Source organism: Thalia democratica, chromosome 5, assembly GCF_965202585.1.
Source record: "Thalia democratica chromosome 5, ktThaDemo2.hap1.1, whole genome shotgun sequence".
Taxonomy (NCBI): Eukaryota; Metazoa; Chordata; class Thaliacea; order Salpida; family Salpidae; genus Thalia; species Thalia democratica.
Genome location: NC_139169.1, coordinates 73934993 through 73956133, shown reverse-complemented (window position 1 = coordinate 73956133; position 21141 = coordinate 73934993). Strand labels below are relative to the sequence as shown.

General features: G+C 26.4%; 1 protein-coding gene and 1 long non-coding RNA gene across 2 annotated transcripts; one reads left to right on the top strand and one right to left on the bottom strand.

The window, feature by feature from the left end:
* Window positions 1-6057: 6057 nt before the first annotated feature.
* LOC145836881 (beta-1,4-glucuronyltransferase 1-like) lies at window positions 6058-15646 on the bottom strand. Its single transcript, XM_082944654.1, has 9 exons — window positions 15462-15646; window positions 15026-15193; window positions 13554-13701; window positions 12722-12912; window positions 11864-11966; window positions 11133-11318; window positions 10669-10845; window positions 6345-6670; window positions 6058-6199 (listed from the first exon to the last, which is right to left on the bottom strand). The coding sequence occupies exons 1-9, from the start codon at window positions 15644-15646 to the stop codon at window positions 6058-6060; spliced, it is 1626 nt and encodes a 541-aa protein (XP_082800780.1).
* Window positions 15647-19761: 4115 nt separating this feature from the next.
* LOC145837107 (uncharacterized) lies at window positions 19762-20750 on the top strand. The gene is made up of 2 exons (XR_014369913.1): window positions 19762-19845; window positions 20400-20750. It is a non-coding gene; the product is annotated as an uncharacterized LOC145837107 (long non-coding RNA).
* Window positions 20751-21141: the final 391 nt, after the last annotated feature.

Sequence of the window (21141 nt, the reverse complement as noted above, 5' to 3'; positions counted from 1 at the left end):
ATTTTAATTTTCTTATTATGTTAAAAAAATGTTTGATAAGTGAATGTTTATACTGTTTTTATTTAGTAATATTTTAAAAGTTAAGATGTTAAAGTGTATACAGTCACTATATTGCTTTAATGTTTTTTTTTAACTTCCTCTTACTTTAACGTATTTCTTGTTTTTCAGATAACTAGATTTTACCAACAATATAGTTTTATAACTTTTAACGAAACCTTGATGGTTGCTGTAGAGATGTTTCTAGAAAGAATTTTAAAAAATATAACTTGACTTTTTCTAATTAAAAGAACATAATAAATTAAGTTTAAAACACTATTTATAAATACTTAAGAATGAAATATTTTGATGTAAATAAATAAATTGTTAATTTATGTAAAAATTTTTAAACTTATCAAAAGATTAGATGCAAAAATAAAACTTCTGTTTGAGATAATCTACTGTTGACATACGAAGTGTGCTACTTTGTAACAAATAAAAATTAACCAAATAAATAATATATTTGTTTATAAAGAAAAATATTTTTGCACTTGTGTTACAATGTAATATTCCTTCACACAGGATTGAATTAATAAACTATAAAAAAGTATTAATCATAACTCTCTATGTGTGCAAACTACTTAAAAAATCATTTTAAGACAAAAGTAGACAACTTCAATTGCAGTGATAGTATTTGTAACTTTGTAAATTATTTATCAATTTACAGTATTGCATTTAAACAGATTTCTTATACTAAATTAAACACTTTCTTTAACTATTTTTTAGTTCTGAACTGCAACACAATTAGACAAATAATAAAGTTAAATCTTACTGAAGAATTCTATAATTAGACATAAATGTTTGTTGCATTAAGCAACAATCAAAAAACATAATAAAACATTGATAATTAGAACAATAAACTTTATGACTTTGTTGAAATTAGTAGTGATATGTTTTATAGTATTGATTGCAGTAATTTTTTTTAAAACTTAATAATGTATATTTAATTGTGGAGAGAGCACCATTTTTTTATTAAATTTTTTTAAATTAAAAATTGAATTTAAAAAACAGTCTGTAAAAGCTATTGCTGTCTATCCTACATAAAATAAATTTTCAATTAATTAAACATACAGTACAAAAATTTTAAATCAAAACTATGAAACATAATGAATTTTCTTACCAAAAGATTTTTAAGAGGTTTGTCAAACTTTTAGATTACTAAATAAACTTTTTAAATTTTTAGTACTTTCTAATCTTTTTACTAATTCCTAACCATTAAAGTAAGAGTTTCATACTATTTTACAAAAAATTTTAACAAAAAATAATTATCTTCAAAATCATTTCTTAAAATATTCAACTTCGTAATGATAAACTATTACTTCTGTATTTGTCTACTTTTTACTTTATAGATCACAATAATAAAAGTTCTCAACTAAATTATAAGGAAAACGTTCAATTCAAGTTTTTAAACTTAATTAACAAAACAATGTTTCACTCATTTGAAATAAATCAAATGACATCATCAGTTTGAATAAAATCTGTAACTTTTTTTTAATATAAATATGCAAGAAGACATTTGGTTAAACTTGAAATAAAACTATGTGTAAAAATTTATGTTTTTTATAAACATTTGTATTTTACTAAAATTAAAAAACATAATTTTAGAAAGAAAATTACATTTAACTTTGGCTAGCCAAAAACTTGTAGTTATCCCAAGAAAAATGTTGATATTACTGTGTATTTTAATATGTATTTTTAAATAATAAAAAATATTTATTAAATAGCAAGTCATTTAACTATAACAAAAACATTTTTTTTTTGGATATGGGTACATCAATGTCAAAACTAATTAAAAAATACCACTTTTATGTAACAGGGTTGCCAAATGTTTTTTTTGAACATCTTCCAAGCTTTTTATTTAAAGAAAAAGTTTTTTTGTCAGTTTATGGAAAAAATAAATTTAATGTAAAGAAAAACTGTCTTAAATAATAATAACAACATTGAAAAGATAATGTAAGACTACTTGATTATTTTTAAATAAAATTCTAAACAAAACAAAAATATTTTGTTTTTTGATAGACTTTTTGTATCCAAACAAAACTTCAATACTTAACATGTAAAGTAGTTTAAAATTCCAGGTTTTACAAAAAAAATTAAATGTCTCAAACTCTAGGTTTTTTTTTGCATTTTATTTTTCAATTTTCAGGATTCCTTGTTTTTTGACAACCCTGCTTTAAGCCCTGAACAAGAAGTTAAACTGTAGCCAAGTAGTGTACAACTCAATAACCAAAATGTTTTTTGTACATCAGGTCCTAGGACCAATCATTTTGAAAGCTTACTTTTTGTTGTTAAGTAAAGCATTTATAACTTTACCAAAATTTTATTTGCTGTAATAGTCTACAGCAGGGTTTCCCAAAGTAGTTCATAAGCTGCAAAGGGGCTAAAGGGGGCCTTGTTTAGTAAAATTGTCATAGGGGACAATTAGACTACAATTTGAAGCTTACAATAAAAATTATAAAGGTAATGATAAAGAGCAAAAGATAAGGTTTTAAGCGTCTTCAATTTTTTTTTTTCAGAAATTATACCGGAGGTACCTAGATTTTTAATTTCTTCAAAGGGGACACTTTGAAAAAAGTTTGGGAAACTTGGTCTAGAGTGACTGATTTATGTTTACATAGTACTTGAAAAATTTAAAAACATGTCTGAAGAAACTATAAATAAACTCCAAAATTATCAATAATAAACAACTTACAATGTATAAGTTGAAGAAAACCAATGTATTACTTAGTCTTAGAAACAATTATAGTTTTCTACAATACGAGTTGTACAATTATGTTGTTGTTGTTCCTCTTATTGCAGCATTTTAATCAAAATAAAATAGCAGTACAAGGTAAATTCCCAAAAATAAAAGCTTTTAAGGCGGTAATGCAACTAATCAAGTCATGATAGGGTTTAAGTTTTAGTTTTACAGTACTTTGACTTCCCCTCTTATTCGGCAATGTTGGACAATCATTTTTTATATACAAGGCAGGATTAGTCTTTGGCCAGATAAATACAAAATATCGCTTCCTTTTAATAGTTTACCTCGTTAATATTATGCAATTCCATTAATAAATGTATACTTAATTGTCTGTAAGTTTAATTTATTTTAACTTTCTTCAACGAACCAAAGAATTAAAACAGACAAAAATAATTCAATAAAAACAAGTTAAGCCGTAAACTTTTCAAATAGTACCTTGACTCTTTCTAAATAAGAAAGAATAATGGTTTGTTTGTCATAACTTTTTTGTTTCGTAGCATAAAACTCACGGATTCGGATAATTCTTGAAACACTTCCTGTAATTGTTTCTGGTTTTTCCGTCCGCTAATGTACTCAAAAACTCATGCTAAGGTTTAAGATGGCAACATTCTGAAAAACAACCCGGTTTATTGCAATTAAAAATTTAATACTTTGAGTTGCTCTCGGTTCGATAGTTTTACAACACGAAAAAGTGCGAGTTATAAAATCAAGTTTAAATTTTTTTTTAATTACCATATTACTATAACCTGCTTGCTTATTTATTGAAATCAAAATAGTAATAAATTTATCTTAAAACATTGATTTCAGCTGAATAAACAATTTTACTTCCCAACTAAAACCGACTGGACAAGTGAGGAGGCACTTTACCTATAGAAATTCATTAAGGTAATAAAGTGATTAAAAAAAGTCAAGTTAGTCTTATATTGCTAATTAGATCATACAAAGGTTTTTCAATCTATTTACTGTATTTAGTGAAAAAATGTGTTAAAAAATGTTAAACAATGTTATTTGTTACTAGTTACTAGTTGGTGTTTACATTTTGTTGAACTTTAGTTTAGAGAAAATATGTCAAATCTTTGTGAATAAATTTTTCTTGATCTGTAGTAATACGGTTACTCAAACATAACTTCATAATACCCCTCTCGGTACAATATTATCAAATAATCCTCCCTCTTATTTATTACTATGTACCTGTACTGGTTGGTTACCTAGTTAAATTTTGGCCTCTCACTTACTTTTCCCCTATGATAGTAAAAATCGCTCTGTAGTTGAAGTAAAAAGAAAACATAAATCAAATAGTAGTGATAATGTTGATGTTATAAAAAACATGGATTAGTAAAAAAAGGTTTAAGAATTTTGTATAAATTTATATAACAAATTTTAGAATTGAATTAAAACAACTCATAATATTGATAAACAGTTAATGTATTTAAATATACTGTTTGATATAAAAAAACTTATTTTGTTAACTTCTTTTTGTTTTTATAAAAAGCTACCAAAATTTAAAGCATAAAATTTTTTTAAGGAAAAACTACAAGTTATTTTACACTTAAAAAAAAACCTTTTACTTTTACAAAAATTTTTTAAGTATGATTGAGTTAATTGCTTTCTTTTCTTAGTTTTGTGTGTTGAAAATTTTGATAACGGAAATAAAAATAAATATTTAAAAAATATTACAAGCTTTATTTTCAGAGAAAAGCAACAAAACTTTAGTTTATAAAATAAGACTTTGATTCATTTTAAACATCAATTTTTTAAGTTAATTTTTAATAGTTAGACTCATTTTTCATATAAAAATATGCTTATAATGTCTGTAAAACTCATATTAGTTTAAACAGGAGTTTGTCCACAAAAAAAAATCAAACCCGGTTCATAGAAGTATCTGACTCGGAAATTATTTTTTATTTTTTATAAAAACTTGTGAAAAATAAGCAAATTCAAGCTTTTTTAAATAAAATTTTTACGAATTGCTTTTAATTGAATTGTAAGTAAAATTTATTTAAAAATGACTTTTTGTAATGTTGCTTTTGTAAAGCTTTATTTAAATTTTTATTATAATGTTATATTAACCTTTTAAAAAAAGTCGTAGTATTTTTTTAGTATTTTACAACTGAGCAAGAAAAATATTAAACAATTACTATAGATATCAAAATAATTTAAAATAAAAGTTTAAAACCTTGACAAATTAAAAAACAGTAAAAATAATTTCAACCAATATTTACTCGATTACAGTTTTTAAATAATTTTTAAAGCTTTTGTTTAAGTAAGTAAACTATAAATAAAAACTTCTTATGTGCTATATAAAATAAATTTTTGGCAATTTTTTTAACGACATTATTTAAATTCCTTTATTTCTAAGTTTTTAAGACATTTTGTTCGTAGTTTAAAAAGAACTTATTAGTAAAAAACACTAATTACCTGAGTTTTTATTTAAAAAAAGCATTAATTTTAATAATCTAGTTATAGCTTTTAAATACAAAAACTCATCAAACATTTGATACTTATACAAGTAGTTCTTATACTTTTGTAAATGCTATTGTATTCTATATAATCTCTGAATATACTTTTATATACTCATAAAAATCTAAATTTCAACTTTAAAAAAATCAAGATGTGGTATTGCGTTATTTTTACGAAGATAGCTAGCTAATTTGAGTTTTTCAGTAAAGAAAAAAGAAGAATAAGAAAGCCGAGCAATAAAAGGTTAAATAAGTTTATTATTTTATAACTAAAGTTAATTATAAGTGATTTGTTGCAAACAACTTGATTCGTGTGTGTAAAAAATAAAAAGGTTGTAACTATAAACCCCTCAGTAGCTATAAATTTAAGGTAAACTATGACACATTGGGTAGTATACTTAACATATTTAAAAATTATAAAATATTTTTACATGATTAACATTAATTAACTGATTAAAATTTTGTTTACTACTTAAGTTTAAACTTTCAATTTTATAAAACTGATTTTATCTTAAACAAATAAGATATTGAAAGTTGTTAGTTAGTAGATTCAATTGTACTTAAATGCATGAACATTAAAAAAAAGTTGTTACTTCATAAAAATAAAATGCAAGAGGCTGAATCTTTTTAAAATATTTTTATTTCAAATGATGCACTTAACACTAAACTTGACTTTGTTTGGTTGTGCAACTTTATGGTTAAAAAATACTAACAAAAACGTTTTAACTTTCGCTTAAATAAACAAAATAACAAAAATAAAGTGACGGTTATAACAATTTATTCTTTTATAAAAACACAAAACCCCCCGAAACGAAACCCCCATCAGAAAAGAACTTTAAAGTTGTGCACGTTGTCATGCAGCCTCCATAGCAACCCCCTGTCCCCCAACAAATATCCTGCCTGGACCACTTTCCTGACAACCATCTGGTCCGTGTCACCATGGTGCAGCATCCCCGTCAGCCACCTAGCGGATAAAATCTATTTTACTACTATACATTTACGGTGAGTCTATTTTCGTAGGGTTATAATGAAAACAATAGTATACGAAAAAATTGTACAAATTTTTACTGCTTCCAGTTTGTATCAAACATTTTTTCAACAAAACTGACCTGCGAAAATAGTGTTGGTCCACCTTGCTCGTGTCGAAATCCTCCTGCGAAGAGTTTAAAGCCATGGCCAGCAGCAGGGAGGTGTCGTTCTCGCAGGTCCATTTCTCGATAACTTCCACCACGTCGTTCATGCTCCGATCTAGCGCCATGTGGTGGTGAGAATCGGTGAGGAGAAGGGAAGTGGTGGACCCGGATGACGAGGACGAGCCGGACAAAGACTGCGACGTCATAGATGATTTCGACGACGATTGTGACATCATGATCTCGCTGCCGATGGGGCGACACTTGGTGGCGATGCTCAGGTCGCCGTAAAACTGGTTTGATTTCTGTTTGTAGAAAAGTTTTTAGTTAACAATAAAAATATTAAAGTAAAAAGATTACTTTGGGAAAATTTAAACAATATCTGATAAAATAAAATTTTAAGTTTAGAATTACTAGTGGTTAAATTTTACAGATAGACAAAGATACAAAAAAAAAATTTAAGCATTTTTTTTACAAGAGTGGACTAAAAGCTCTCGAATTGATATTTTTATGAATGCTGCTGATTAAAAAACTACTTGATTACAGAATATTGTAATTCTCTTTGACTAAGATATCGTTAAAAGTTAAGATACCTATTTTTTTAGTTTAGTTAATTGAGAGAAAATTTAAATTTCTGCTATATGATGCATGAAGGCAAGTAAAAAGTATTCAATCTAATTGACAAAAGTAAGGTTAGTAGCTTAAATGAAGAAGACAAGTAAACGTAGACTACATAAAACTCCTTCTTATATAACAAAAAACAATCAAGATGTCATTGAACAAGACAGTGTAAGTATTTTAAAACTTAATTTTGTGTATATTTTTTTAGTTTTATAAAGTTTAAAGTTAAACCTATAGTTTTTGATTTATTTTTATATAAGCAAAACACTTTTTTAGTGTGTAAAATTAAAGTATAAAAATAATAATTAAATCAAACATTTGATCTTCACTATCGATACACTAAATACAATTTTATTTGCGACATACAAAAAATAGGACGTTAGTTCTAATGATCCAAACAAGGAAGACTAGTCAAAAATTTTTTAATATGCTCATCCTTATTGAATTTACACGTTTCTATTAACATTTAAAGACCGTTGAAAGAAGTTTTCGAATCCGTTTGAACTTTCCGCGGTAAGAACCTTAAAACTGTGTTTTACTTTCGAATTTTAAGTGGTCAAATGTAGATACCTCAGTCAAATTTAGACGCAATAGTCTACTAATGACTGGCTTACTAAAAAAGTAGTTTTCGTTACAATCAATCTAAGTTTAGATATGCAAGTCACTTTAAAGTTCTAGACATTGCGTATTTTTGTTTGTAAAAACTTACGTACAGTTATCCTAAATAAAAAAAAAATAAATTTTGTTTACTTTATTTTTTTCGATAGTAATTAAGTTTAAAAATTTTTTGTAATTTTTATTTTAAATGCTTCAAACAAATTAAGACAACATTTTTTTAAATTGTGTAAACATGTTCATTTTCACACAAATAGACAACTTGATTATTTATATAGGACTTTCTACAAGTTTATACAGAAAAACTAGTTTGAGTTGTAGTAAACTTCTGTGACACAAGCAATTAATTACTTCTAAAAAAATAATAACTATAGTAAGATGAATAAGTTAATTTGTTAGTTAAATTTACTTTAAAATTAGCTATGAGTTTTGTTATTTTTAAAAATACTAAACATTAAAAAGACTTACCACTTCCATTTTGAGTTTAAGAAAACTTGGAAATTGATTGAACTTCTGTTTTATTTTTTTTTTTCAAAAATTTATTCAATTAACAACTTAGAGGAGTGTACGTCATAATACGACTTTTGGAACTAAGTTAAATTTAATGATTATTAAAAAAAGCACAGACTTTTCTAGGCTATTTTTCAAACAAATAACTAAGGTATCGACAGAATTAATAAAAAGTCCTTTATCAAGTATACATTTATTAAAGTTCAAACCAACAGTCTAAAATAGGTGGCAACCTACGGCCCGCGGACCGGATCCTGTTAGACTACAGAAATATCTGGCCCTCGTACTAATATAGAATAAAAAACATCTTGTGCAAATTAATTGAAATTCAGATTTTTTATGAAAATATTATAAAGGAATATGGTCTTAGTTCGGTTTTTAGTACTAAGTTGTTCTTATTAAATGATTTTTTCTTTGTAGTTTTACTGTTGAAGAGTTTTTTGAATTCTTATAATATAGTTTCTAAAATTTAGTTGCCCGCTAAGACCTTTTTTAGCAAGTCCGGCCCGCAAAAAACAAATCTAGTACCTTATAAAACTTGCTTACCACTAGTCGAAAAGCTAAAAAATTTATATGTTATACTACTGACAGCTAAATTTAAGAAAGCTTTTAAAATCGTGTTAATAAAACTAATATTCGAAACAGTATTGTACATAGGTTAATTGTAAGCAAGTAAGTTGCTAAATGTTACATTTGTTACACAGGTGCGTTTATGTAATCTGAAAAATTAATCTAATTGTTCGGTAGTTAGCTAATTTTTTTTTCTGAACTAAGTTTTGAAAAATACTTAACAAAGTACTACTTGGATTATGTCTGAAAAATACTTTCAGCTCTTTAATAAGTTAAGAACTATTACTTGGTTATCTAATATTAAGAAGCTAATGTATAAGGATGATATATTTTGTTTATAAGTGAAAAGAAATAACACATAAAAAATTAAAATGGCTACGTTTTTATTATTTAGACATAAAGAAATATGTGCATCATCTACAAGCTTTTACAATTTTGTATTCTTAATCTTTGTTTTGTTGTAAACATTCATTCATTAAAGTTTTGCAATTTTTTTATTTAATATAGTATAACTTTGTAAACGGTCAAAACTTCGAAAAAAAAAACTCAACATATACAAAAGTAAATAAAAAAATTGTTTGGTGAATTAAATTATCAAATACTAAATTTGAAATAGTAACACAAGTAAAAAAATTTATAACAAGGCTAGATCTAGACAGAAAAATGTTCAAAATTTTAATCGCTTTTATATGTAAAAATTTCAAACAAATCCAAAATTTTTTGCATCTGTTTGGATTAAAAACAAATTTAGATTACATACACCATGCTTAAATCTACTTAGTTTAGCCGTGAACAAATTTAGCTTTGTTTATTAGAATTATAAGGTTGTAAAAAGTTTTTATTTACTAAGTTTAAAAGTTTTGTCTAGAAAGTTTAAACTTGAAAAAAAAAACAGAAAATAATTAACAAGCTTATAGTACTAAAAATTCTAAAAGAGTTCTATACAAAATGCAGAATAAAGTGCTTCTCAACCAACAGTTTTTTTCAGATAAATGGTAAAGTAAAAAAAATGTATAAATGTAAGTTTGTGAAACTTTTTAACAAGTTTATATAAAAAAATAAAACTACTATGAATGCTTTTCAAGTACAACTATCGATAATTAGTTTCCAATTTTATACAACATTTTTAATGTTTCAATAAATACAGTATATGACAAAAACTTAAGTTTTCAATATGTTTTTCAAACTGTGTGCATATAAAAAATAATTTAACATTTGCTTGATTTCGTAAAAAACTCTATAAAGAAAAAGAACATAAATATATTTTTTTGTAAGACTGAAACTGAAAACCAATTAAAGTTTTCTCGAACGTTTTTGTATACAAAACTTGCAAAAAACTAAACTGTTGGAGAATATTGTATTTTTTCAGTGATTATTGAATAAAGCTAAAATAAATTTACATAATCAATAAAGTAAAGAAATCAGTTTGTTAAATAATTTTTTTGCAGCTAACGTAAGCTTACAGTTTTGCATTAGAGAAAAGATAATTGTAATGATTAAGTAATTGTTTATTGATAGCTAGAGTCATAATGATCAGTAAAAAAAAACAAAAAAAGACTGCTGTTCAACTTGTACATTTCAATTCAGTTGTAAACTTATTTAATAAAATAGTTCTCTACACGTGAAAACATTGAACAATTTTATCAAAGCTGTTTTTTTTTGTTTTTATTCAAATCGAAATCTAAAATAACATCATCAACACTAGGTGACATACAAATAAGATCTTTCAGCAAAAATTTTCAAATTTTTTTTGACCGTAACTTTATCACGTACTGATGAGTTTTGTAACAAAACAACTTTACATATAACATAACATTGATAACACTAAATATCACACAAATAAATAAATAATTCAGCAGACACATTTCACATTTAGTTTCAACTGCGACTTCATCACATCATAAAAGCTGCCAAGAATGAAGTCTAAAATAAGATTATCAGCACGTTTTATACAATTAAATAAAATAATTCAGCAAATGCTTTTAACATCTTGCTTCAACCGCGCCTTCATCACGCTGTAAAAACTGTTCAGAAATTTTTCTTCGTCTCTCATCCTTCGTATGTGCTTCGATTTGGCATCCAGCCTGCTCCTCAGCCCTCTAACGGTCAAGTAATTTCCCACCACAACTTTGAACTTGTACCCTTGGGTTCGCAGAAGGCAAATCTAATTTTGATTTTATTTAAAACTGTGACATTATATAAAATAAATTTTTAATAATATACAATTAGTAATTAGTTTTATCAAACTAAAAAATCTCTACTTTTCAAACATAGATTATTACCTTGATACTTATTAAGCTTTTTTGTTGTTTATTTTTTTATACATGATATAAAATTAAACAGTCTCACGTATAAAAATTGATCAAAACTTTAACTTCTCATGAACATTTATTAAATTTATAAAACTAATCAACCTATATATATCAAAAAAGATTAAAAAATTAAACTTACGTAAGAGGTTCGATCAAAGCCGTAATTTCTCACCATTTCGTCGAAGTCCGGTGCCCTCCTACTAATCACGAAGAAAGGTTCCCACCCTGGCCCTTTCTCCACCTCATAAGTGCTTATTCGCTTCTCCTGCGACACTTTCAACCACTTTTGGTAGTCGGTTGGCTTGTGGCACCCGCGGCACGTTTCCTGTTCATTAGTCGTTAATTATACTTTTAAAATTAATGTGTGATAAAGCATAAGTATAAAACGTTTAAATATCGTTAAATGTTTTACTAACCCTTAATTTAACGTTCTAATAAAGTTTATAAGTGAAAAGTTGTTTAAATTGCACTTGATCGGTACATGATTTGACAAAATGCTACTACTTTACTTGACGGCGCTTTGCCTAAACTGCATAAACTTTTTTCAAAAAATCTTTACAGTTGTGTATTAAGCGAATTTTAGCTAAAGCATGAGGTAAAGTCTTTAAAAATAACTCGTTTGAACTCTAAAAAAATTATTTTGTCAAACACTCTTAGTAGTTTTAATTGAATAAGGTTCAAAGTTATGTTTTGTTGATAAAATTATTTGCTAACATTTCTGTAAAAATAACAAAAGTCAAAGTATAAAATGAACCAAGAACAACAAAGTGTCCTAAAAATTAAACTAATACTAGGACTTTTGGGAAGAGAACTAGTAAATTGAGTCTAATATACGTTTATTTAATAAATAAATTACAAAACAACTCTTACATACAAATATGGCTGGACATTTCCAACGGTATACTCTTCCATTAACTCTTCAATGTTCCTTATTTCGTTTTTCATTTCAAACACGGGTAAAACAAACGCAGTTCTAAAAAACAATTGTTTAGTTTGAGTTTTAAGATGGTTCAAGTATTTAAGTTAATAAATTGGAAATAAACTAAAGATTTTTTTATAAAATTTACTGTTTTAGTTTAGTATAAACACTTCATAGAATACTGTTTTGAGGCACAAGGCACCATATTATAAAAAAAGGTGTCTTTACGAAACTATTAACTCTAAAAAAGAAGTGTTAAACCAAAAAATATGCTTAGTTAGTCGTATGAAAAAATAAATACTGGACAAGACATTTAACTGTATCTAAGTGTTGTACAACGTAATAACTGGAAGAATTTTTGTACACCAGGTCCAAGGAATAATTATTTTTAGCTTTTTTTTTCGTTCAATAAACAACAAATAATAAAAGTTGTAAAAAATTAAATTTAAATAGCGTATTTGTACGATAAAAATATAAGTAAGTGTTTTGGTTTTGATTGCTTTAGTTATGTAAACAGCTCTGTTTGAAATTACCAACAAAATTAGATTAAAATTTACATTGAAATTTTATTCACTTAGAATTGGAAGCTAAGATTTAAGCTTTATAAAACTACTTGCATACATTTGTAACTTTTTTTATAGTCGACACTTAAATAAACATATTTAGCCAAAAATTAAAAACAGTTTAATAAGAAAGAAAATAAGTTTAAGCAATTATAAAAGTTAAATAACTATTTAACACCCAGGTGTGTAAAACTTAAAATGTTAGTTGTTGTATAATCAAAACATTATCTGTATAGAAAAACAAACTTTTCATCAGTTTCATTTACTATCAGCGCGTTCAACTCTTCTTTCAATCCAACAGGTGGCGCCATTCCCGCGTCCAGCGACATCACGTGACCGGTCAGCACCCCTCTCAGCGCCGCGTTTCTCATCAGGTTGTGCGGGTACATAGTGACGTCATAAGAGGACTTGTACCTCTTCATCCGCCTCAAAACGTCCTGTTTGATATATTTTTTTGTCTTGGTAAGTTAGAGACTTGTATGTTCTTAGATTATAGGTAAAACCACTTACATAAGCTGTGTTATATACTAAAAAGGTAAAGAATAAAGTATAATACGTAATCATGAAACAAAAAGAAGATGTTAATAAATACTTTTATATTAAAAAAACGTATATTTTTACAAGGAGGAGTTTATAAGAAGTTTTTTGTTTTTTAAACGTACCTAAAGAAGAAGTTTTTATAAAAACGATTTAAAATAGCATATTTACTCTAGTACAAAGTTTTTTTAGCTTGAAAATTTTAAGTGATAAATCATTGAATAATTTAAACTGCAAATTGATAAATACCCTGCTTAATAAAGAAGCTAGTCAGTTTAATACAAGGTTTCCCAAAGTGGGCCACGAGCAGCAAAGGGGTAAGATGGGGGGTCATGAGGTCATTATTTGAAACTTACACTAGATCTTCTCGAGTTGCAGATGAAGAACGAAAAAAAAATGTTTGAGGTGTTTTTTATGGTAGTTTTTGAGTAATTTTGTTGAAGGGGCCATGACGTTTTTAATTTAATTATTTAAAGGTGTCATTTACAAAAAAAGTTTGGGAAACCCTGGTTTAGAAAATATCAATCTAAAAACATCAAACCCTGCACCCGAGGTACACAAACTGTCCGCTCGTCTTCATGAGGTCTTCTCCTTCATCACGTGATGACGTCAGAGTGATGACGTGGAATTTCACGTGACTCCTCACTTCCGGCCAGCACATGCGCAACCCGTCGATCGCGTCGTCCAGCCTGGTTTTAATTAAATGAAAAAATTAAAACTTTAGTTCGTTTGAGCTATATTAATGAAAAACAAAATTGTTCTTAAATTTTGTGTGTTCTGAAATTTAAAATAAATAACTTTGAAGACTTAAGTAATTTTTTTGAAATTAAGAAAAAAAATTGGTTTTGATTTTAATAGATTGATTACTGGCCGACAAACAGCGCTCAAATTTTGATCCTTGGATGTGGTGAACGAAAAAAACTTTCGGTTATCGAGTCGCACACCACGGATAAGTATCCTTTTTTAAGCATTTTTTACTTTTATTACCTCATATGAATTTTTAAGCTTTAAGGTCTTTTATCTAAAAAAAAACTTTTTGGAGCACTTAAGCAGTTCTTCTTAAAATTTAAGTATAACTAAACTTTTAATGGCATTGTTTTCTGATATGTATTTGGTTAGTTTGACCTTTTATACCAAGTTCCAACAACTTTAAAGTGAGTTATTATTAATAAGTTTTACTTTTAATACTTTAAAAAAAAAATTTCACTTAGAAAAGATCATTTGTACTTGTTATTTAAGTTTAAGTAACCATTCGATTACAGTGTAGATTTTTTTCTTTGAAGGTCTAAAGAACTTAATTAATAAACGGAAAAAACAATATTGCCTTAACTTAAATCCTGGACTAGTTTAAACGGTATCCGTGGTGTGCAACTCGATAACCGAAAGGTTCTTCGTACACCAGGTAATAGGACCAAAAATATTGAGCGGTTTTTTGTCGTTCAATAAACTAGTTATACATTATAAATTTAAACAAAACTTGACTAATCAAAAAAATAGTGCTTTATCTTAGTAAAAACATTAAGAACAAGTATCAAACTTACAATTTTAATTACGTATTTATACTTTGTTGAAAAGAAACTTGTTGTTATAAATGTCTTTTATTTATTTTGTTTCTTTTTTTTCAATTTATAGGTCTTTATATTTGTAGCCGCTCAGTTAAAGGTTCAAAACTTGTTTACCGATAAAAATTAGACGACTCAAGTTTTCTTATTAAAACTACCGTATTGTAACATTGTTTTGAAACTATGGTGGTGAAACCAATCAAGCTCGTATTTTCCATTACACTAACCTCACAGTTAAGCTTTGTAATCACAACCAGTTTTATTATGATAAGTTGGCATTAAGTTTATAGGTAAATAAAAAATTTGAGTTTCTAATATAGCTAATAAGCAGGAAATACTGTTTACACATAAAGTTTGTATGAAAATAAAAAGTTAAAGTTTTTATTTATAGCTAATAAACAGGAAAAGTTGTTTACACATAAATACTTTTAAAACTCAGGTTTACTCCAACCTCGCGATATCTTCCCCCGGGGCGAACACAGCGAGCGAGATGGGCCCCTTCCAATTTTCGGCGGCCTCTATGATATCATAAAGGCGGTCTATCGTCATGTGGACCGCTATTGTGACGTCATTGTCGGAAAATATTTCCTCGCTCTTGATACCCTCAGACTTGTAGAACCTATGTGTTTTTTACAATAATATTTTAAGCTCTTTATTGGTTATTTTTTAGATTGTTAAGTTAATTACTAAATATTCGTTATTAGTGTTATTAAAAGTATTCCGACTTTAAGTGTGCTAAAGTTGGTATTATGAAGAAAATAAATTTTCTGAACTATTTTGAATATAATTTTTTGAAGTATATAAATATTTGATTATAGTCAAATAAAAATATATTTTTAGATCAAGAACTGTTATGTGAAAAGTCATCAAACTTAAAAATAGACTACCAAGTTATTTCGTATCCGTTAAGCATTGGTTTTCTGTCGCTCGGCTCCAAAACTTTTTGAAACTTTATTGTTTGCTCGTTACTTCTATCGACAAGTTTAAACTCAAATATTGAGAAAATAATCTCGACAGTTATGAACGAAAGTAGAATGATCACTAATCTCCGTTGAAAGCTGGCTGATGCCATTAACGCGGGAGATAAATTTGTTTTGATGTTTCATAAAAGTTTGAAACTTTATCTGATGTTTTCAAAATACTTGTTTTAAAATAAACTTTTTTCTGCCACGAAGATGTAAAACAATATCAGAAAACAGCTAGAAATTTTATTTCAGCTTTGGAGATAAATTTCTAGCTTTACGTTATAAGTTTATATAAAAACATTAAATAGATGAAAGGTTTTTTAGCTTTTTAATTTGATAACGTAACTAGTTTTAAAAGGTATCAAAGCTTTAAAACTACTTTATTAGTATAAATATTTGATGCATAATGCATAGTAATTAAAACTAATCTTAAAATTATAAAGTTGTATATAAATTAAATTTCTACAATTGCATACTTTAGATCAGGATTTCCCAAATTTTTATTCAAATGGCCCCCTTGTACCAAGATTACTCAAAAACTACTATAAAAAACTCCTAAGGCCTTTTTTCTTGTTTTTCATCAACAACTCCAGAATATCTAGTGTAAATTTCGAATTATGACCGCATGGCCCCCTGTGGTTCCTTTACTGCTCATGCCCCCCCCCCCCCTTGGCCCCCTGAGTATCTGTCATGGCCCACTTTGGAAAAAACTGCTTTAGATTGACTACATATTTGTGTTTAGCTAAAGTAATTAAAGCTTTTTTAAACTGCGTACTTATTAAAAAGATGTTAATTAAGTTTTTATTCAACTCTCTTCCAATCTTTAAAATAAGCATTTACAACTAAAATATATAGTTTTTATTTTACTTCAGAATAATCATTAAACATTTTTTATTGACAATAGAACTTTAAATACTAACTCAATAGTTATAAGATAAGATAAAACATAAAAATGTTTTTTTTTACAACTTTTTAAGATCTCGATTGAAATTAACCAAGTTTTACTAGATTGGAAACGTATCAAAAAAATAAAAAATTAAAACAAATTTTAAAATACAGCTAAAAACATTGCAACTGCTCAATCGTTCTTAGTATAGCTGAAATAAGTGTATCAAAGTATGCTAAGTTTATATCTAACTCACAACAAACACTTCTAAACAAATAAGAATAAAAATATGGAAAAAAAAAAGTTTCAAAAACTAAGTTTTGCTTAGTAAATCTTTTATTTACCATAAAAACTGTGTAAAAACTGAAGTGATAGTAGTGATGTCAATTTTAAACAAGTTTATAATGACAATTGAAGTTGTTTTTAGTTTAGCCTTTGGCTATTTGTAGAAGTGAATACGAAAAAAGTGTTTTAATTTACGAAATCGCAAAATGAATCAACAAAAATATACTACACAATTTTGTACTTAATATTTTTACGAAATTTAATCGTATAACTAAGTTAATTAATTTCATTTTAAACCTAAAAAATACTTTTATTTTGTTTGACTTATTTTTCTAGCAAATTATGCTTCAATAAATTATCATATTTTTAATAGAACATTATTTTCTGTAAACAATTAAGTAGTAAAATTACTAAATGATTAGTTATATTTAATTTTTTTTTTAGTAAAACGTTAAAATTCGACTTTGCTAAAACAATTTATACGCTTAACAATAAAGTTATTGTAAATATTTTACGTATGAATAGCTTTATACTTTTCTGAAGCTGTTTTCAAAAATGTTGTTTACCATAACTATGTTTTTAAAGCATTAAAACTTTTCACTTATCTAGATATTTGCATGTTTCAAATCAAACATTTGCAAACTATATAAAAAAGATAATATATGGGAAACATTCAAAATTCACCCGCGATCAAAATCCACCCGCGTTCAAAATCCACCCAGTCAAATTCGAGAACCGCTTACTGAACGAGGGTAAGGGTTAGGGTAACAGTGATAGAAAAAAATAAATAAATAAATAACAAATAAAAAAAATATATATATACATAAACTAGTTTAGTAAATAAAGAAAATGTTAAAAACAATTGGATGGATTTTGAACACGGGTGGATTTTGATAGTATACCATAAAAAAAGATAACATATACCTTTAGAATACTCAGAACTTCTTATTACAAATGTGTTTTTTATGACGTTTAACAATATTTTTAATTTTGTGTTTTTTTATAATTTCACGGGGTGCAACTTCTATAAAGACTATTTTTGATCGTTAAAAACTATGGTTAAAGTTGAAGTAAAAACTTTAAATTGACGTGTTCAAACTCTTTAAAACTTTGAAAAATTATGGATTTCAAAACTTAAATATCCAACTTAACATTAGTTTTTTTTTTGCCGAAAATTTATTTGTTATACTACAAACAATAGTTTTTATAATCTGCTACCTTAGCTTTCAAAGATTGTTAAACGTTAGCTTAGTATGTGAAATTATACAGCATTTAAGTTCTATGTATTAAATACTTGAAAGAATATTTCTAAGTTGTATATTAAAGTTTTGATATACATAATTTTCGAAGAAAGACTGTAACTATTTGTTAAACGGTAAAAAAACGCTAAAAATACTCGGGTTAAGACCTTGTGCACAAAAAATATCGAGTAGAATAATTTTATTAAGGTTGCCTAATAACCTCCATAACTTTTCAAATGTATAAAAGAATTTTTTCCAAGGCAATGTTATTAGTTCTAGAATAACAATAACTTTAATATAAACATTTTATTTGTACTATATCCATTGGTAAATTTGTTTAAAGTGCGTGCTTTTGGAAAATAAGCAAAAAAAGTTATAAAATAATTATCACAAAAACGTAGGGTAAGTATTGCAGTGTTATAAATTAAAACCTTTTGTCTAACTTTTAGTTTTAAAGGCTTTTTTAAAAAACATTTTTCTGATCCATGATAATAAGTTTGAACGAACTTCAATTACTAGTTTCTATCGCGTTCATTAACATTTAATTGGGTTATTTTAGAGTACCTTTAAGTACATGATAAGTATACTTAATGAAAAATTCTTTCAGTAGCACATTACTCAAAGACTTAGTGAAACATCGATTGTTTTGATTCTTATGTTGTTTACTTTTTTTGTTTTAATAAAAATTAGATAAATCGACTTTGTTGTTATAATAAAACAAAAAAATAAATTAATGTCGTTTATTTTAAACTTTTTAGTGTTTTCAACTTTGTATGACAAGCAAAAATGTTAGTTAAGTAGTTTCAAATAGTGTTTTAAACTGAGTAGAATAAGTTTAAAGTACAACAGAGTTTAATTAATAAACAGCTGTGCGAATTAGTAAAGAGCTTTATTTATAAAAACATATCTTTGTATTATACAAGTTCATTAAGCTGTCTTTGATAGTAGATGTTTTATAAACCGTGTAGCTTAAAGATAATAAGGTTTTTTTTAGCAAATAATAAGTTTTTAAACTTTTCTTCTTTTTTGTACTTTTATAAGAAAACTTAATACAATCTATATCAATTATAATTAAGTTGACAGTATTTATATTTACCACTTTATTAACCTTAATCTCGTTTGAAAAATTTAATTAAAATTTTGATAAGAGCGTTTAAAACAAACAATTGTATTTGTATCAACCAAGCCCGTAGCAATAAATGTTTTGTAAGAAATCATTTGTTTACTTTGTACTTTGTTTGACTTTACTCAAAGAAATATTTTTACATTCGAGCTACAGTGATACTACAAACTTACTGTTGATTTAAAAACATTTTGTTGCTATTAAAGCTATTTGTTGCACTTTTTTACTGACTTCAATTTGTTGTTGCAAATAACTTTCTTTTTCAGAAATAAAAACTTTGCTTATAAATGATTACATAAATAGAAAACAACGTCGTTTACCTTCACTTAAAGATTTTTTTTACAGTTCTACTTACAGTAATATTACAACCTTACTTTTAGTGTACGAGCATTTTATTGTTTTTAAAGCTATATATTTTTTTTAGTTATATACTTTATTCATTTGTGAGTTATAACTTTTTTTAGTAAGTTGTAGAAACTTTTTTTCTAAACTATTATAATAAAAAGAACAGAACATTGTTGAACTTCACTTAAAGATTTGTTTTTACAGTTCTACCTACAATTATGTTACACATTACTGTAGCAAAAGTGAGTTGTAACAAAAATGCTACTTCGTATTGTATTTTCAAAAATATATGTAAATTATTTTTGAAAGACTAAACTATTTTTTTAGTTATAGAAACAAGTACAGAACAGTATAATAAAATGCCAAATCAAATACCTGATGGTTTCAAAACGTTTCTCATTTCAAAAATATATCAAGTACCAGCCGGTTCGTTTAACTCTTATTAATAACTTATAGTGAAGCATATACGCCTTTTTATAGAATAAAAGTGAAAACCAAAATCCATATTGATATTTTTTACTCATAGTAAAACTTTTAAAAGTAAAAAAATAAGTTTGTTAGTTAAAAAAAATGATAACCTTGAACTTAGTTTGTGTACACTTCAAATAAGCTGTTTTATGAACCAAAAAATTAAAGGTTTATTTTAAAACAAGTTTTATCTAATTTGCTTTTACGAAAGAAAGTAGTTTAGTAAAATCATATGTTTGTTGAATTTAAATTTTTGTTTAAAAAATTTCATAAATAAAGTAATTAAACATTTAGCTTTAGAAAACGTATATTTCTCATTTTTTTACGAAGTATTTTCCAAACTTGATGACTGTATAAAGTTTTTTGACCAAATTTAATTACCATTTAAAGTATGATTTGATGTTTTTTAAGCTAAAAAATAAGATAAAACTACAACCAGTGAGCAGGCATAATTTTAGATAAGTTTTAAAAACACTCAATCTGTCCTCTTAAATGTTTTTTATATACTTCAGTCCCCCAAGAACTAGACCACATGATCCAGCGCTCCCTCGCTCTCTACCGCCTCCTGTGGTCGGACATTCCCGACGGCTTCCAGATGGTCGACGAGCGGTTGAAGGAGGTGGCGGGAAAAAATTGGCGGGAAGATTTCGAGAGGAGGAACCAGGAAGTGGTGAGGCTGACGAACAAAACGGAAGAAGAAAAAGTTGAGGATGAGGATGAAGATTAATGATAATTACTTGAATATTGATACTTGATTATAAAGTTTTTAGTTTTATAAGCACTGTGAGTTTTTAAAACTAACTCATAGTGTTTTTATTTTAATTTTTGAATATTTCTAAATTCGAAAATCCAAATATCCGTGGATTATCCGAAAATTGTTTAAGCATGCATTATCTTCGTTTTCGCTTTGAAACAGTATTTTTTAATATAAGTGTAATTTATTTTGTTTAACTATTATAAATTTTACAAGTTTGAATCACTTTTTCATCTGACTAACACGTTGCATTTCTTCCTAAGAACTAAAAATTAAGAAGTTATTAAAACTAGAAATAATTTTAAAGTTATAGTTTTAACAATTTAAATTTGTACCTTATTGAAACTTTAGTTGTTTGGTTGTTAGTTTTAAATACTAGCCTAAATTGTTAAAACTTTTAATTAGCACAAGATAAGTGTGTATTTAGTTTTTCTAAGTTTAGTTTTATGTAGCGTACTAAAATTAGAATGTTTCAAAAACCCAGATATATTTTTGACTTT

Excerpts from the sequence above, each read along its gene's own strand:
- LOC145836881 (XM_082944654.1), bottom strand. The coding sequence starts at position 15,646 with ATGGCATCAGCCAGCTTTCAACGGAGATTAGTGATCATTCTACTTTCG. Across the intron at positions 15,194-15,461 it reads AACGGATACGAAATAACTTG|GTTCTACAAGTCTGAGGGTA; the intron begins GTAGTCTATTTT and ends AAAAACACATAG. Across the intron at positions 10,846-11,132 it reads GCTTTGATCGAACCTCTTAC|ATTTGCCTTCTGCGAACCCA; the intron begins GTAAGTTTAATT and ends AATCAAAATTAG.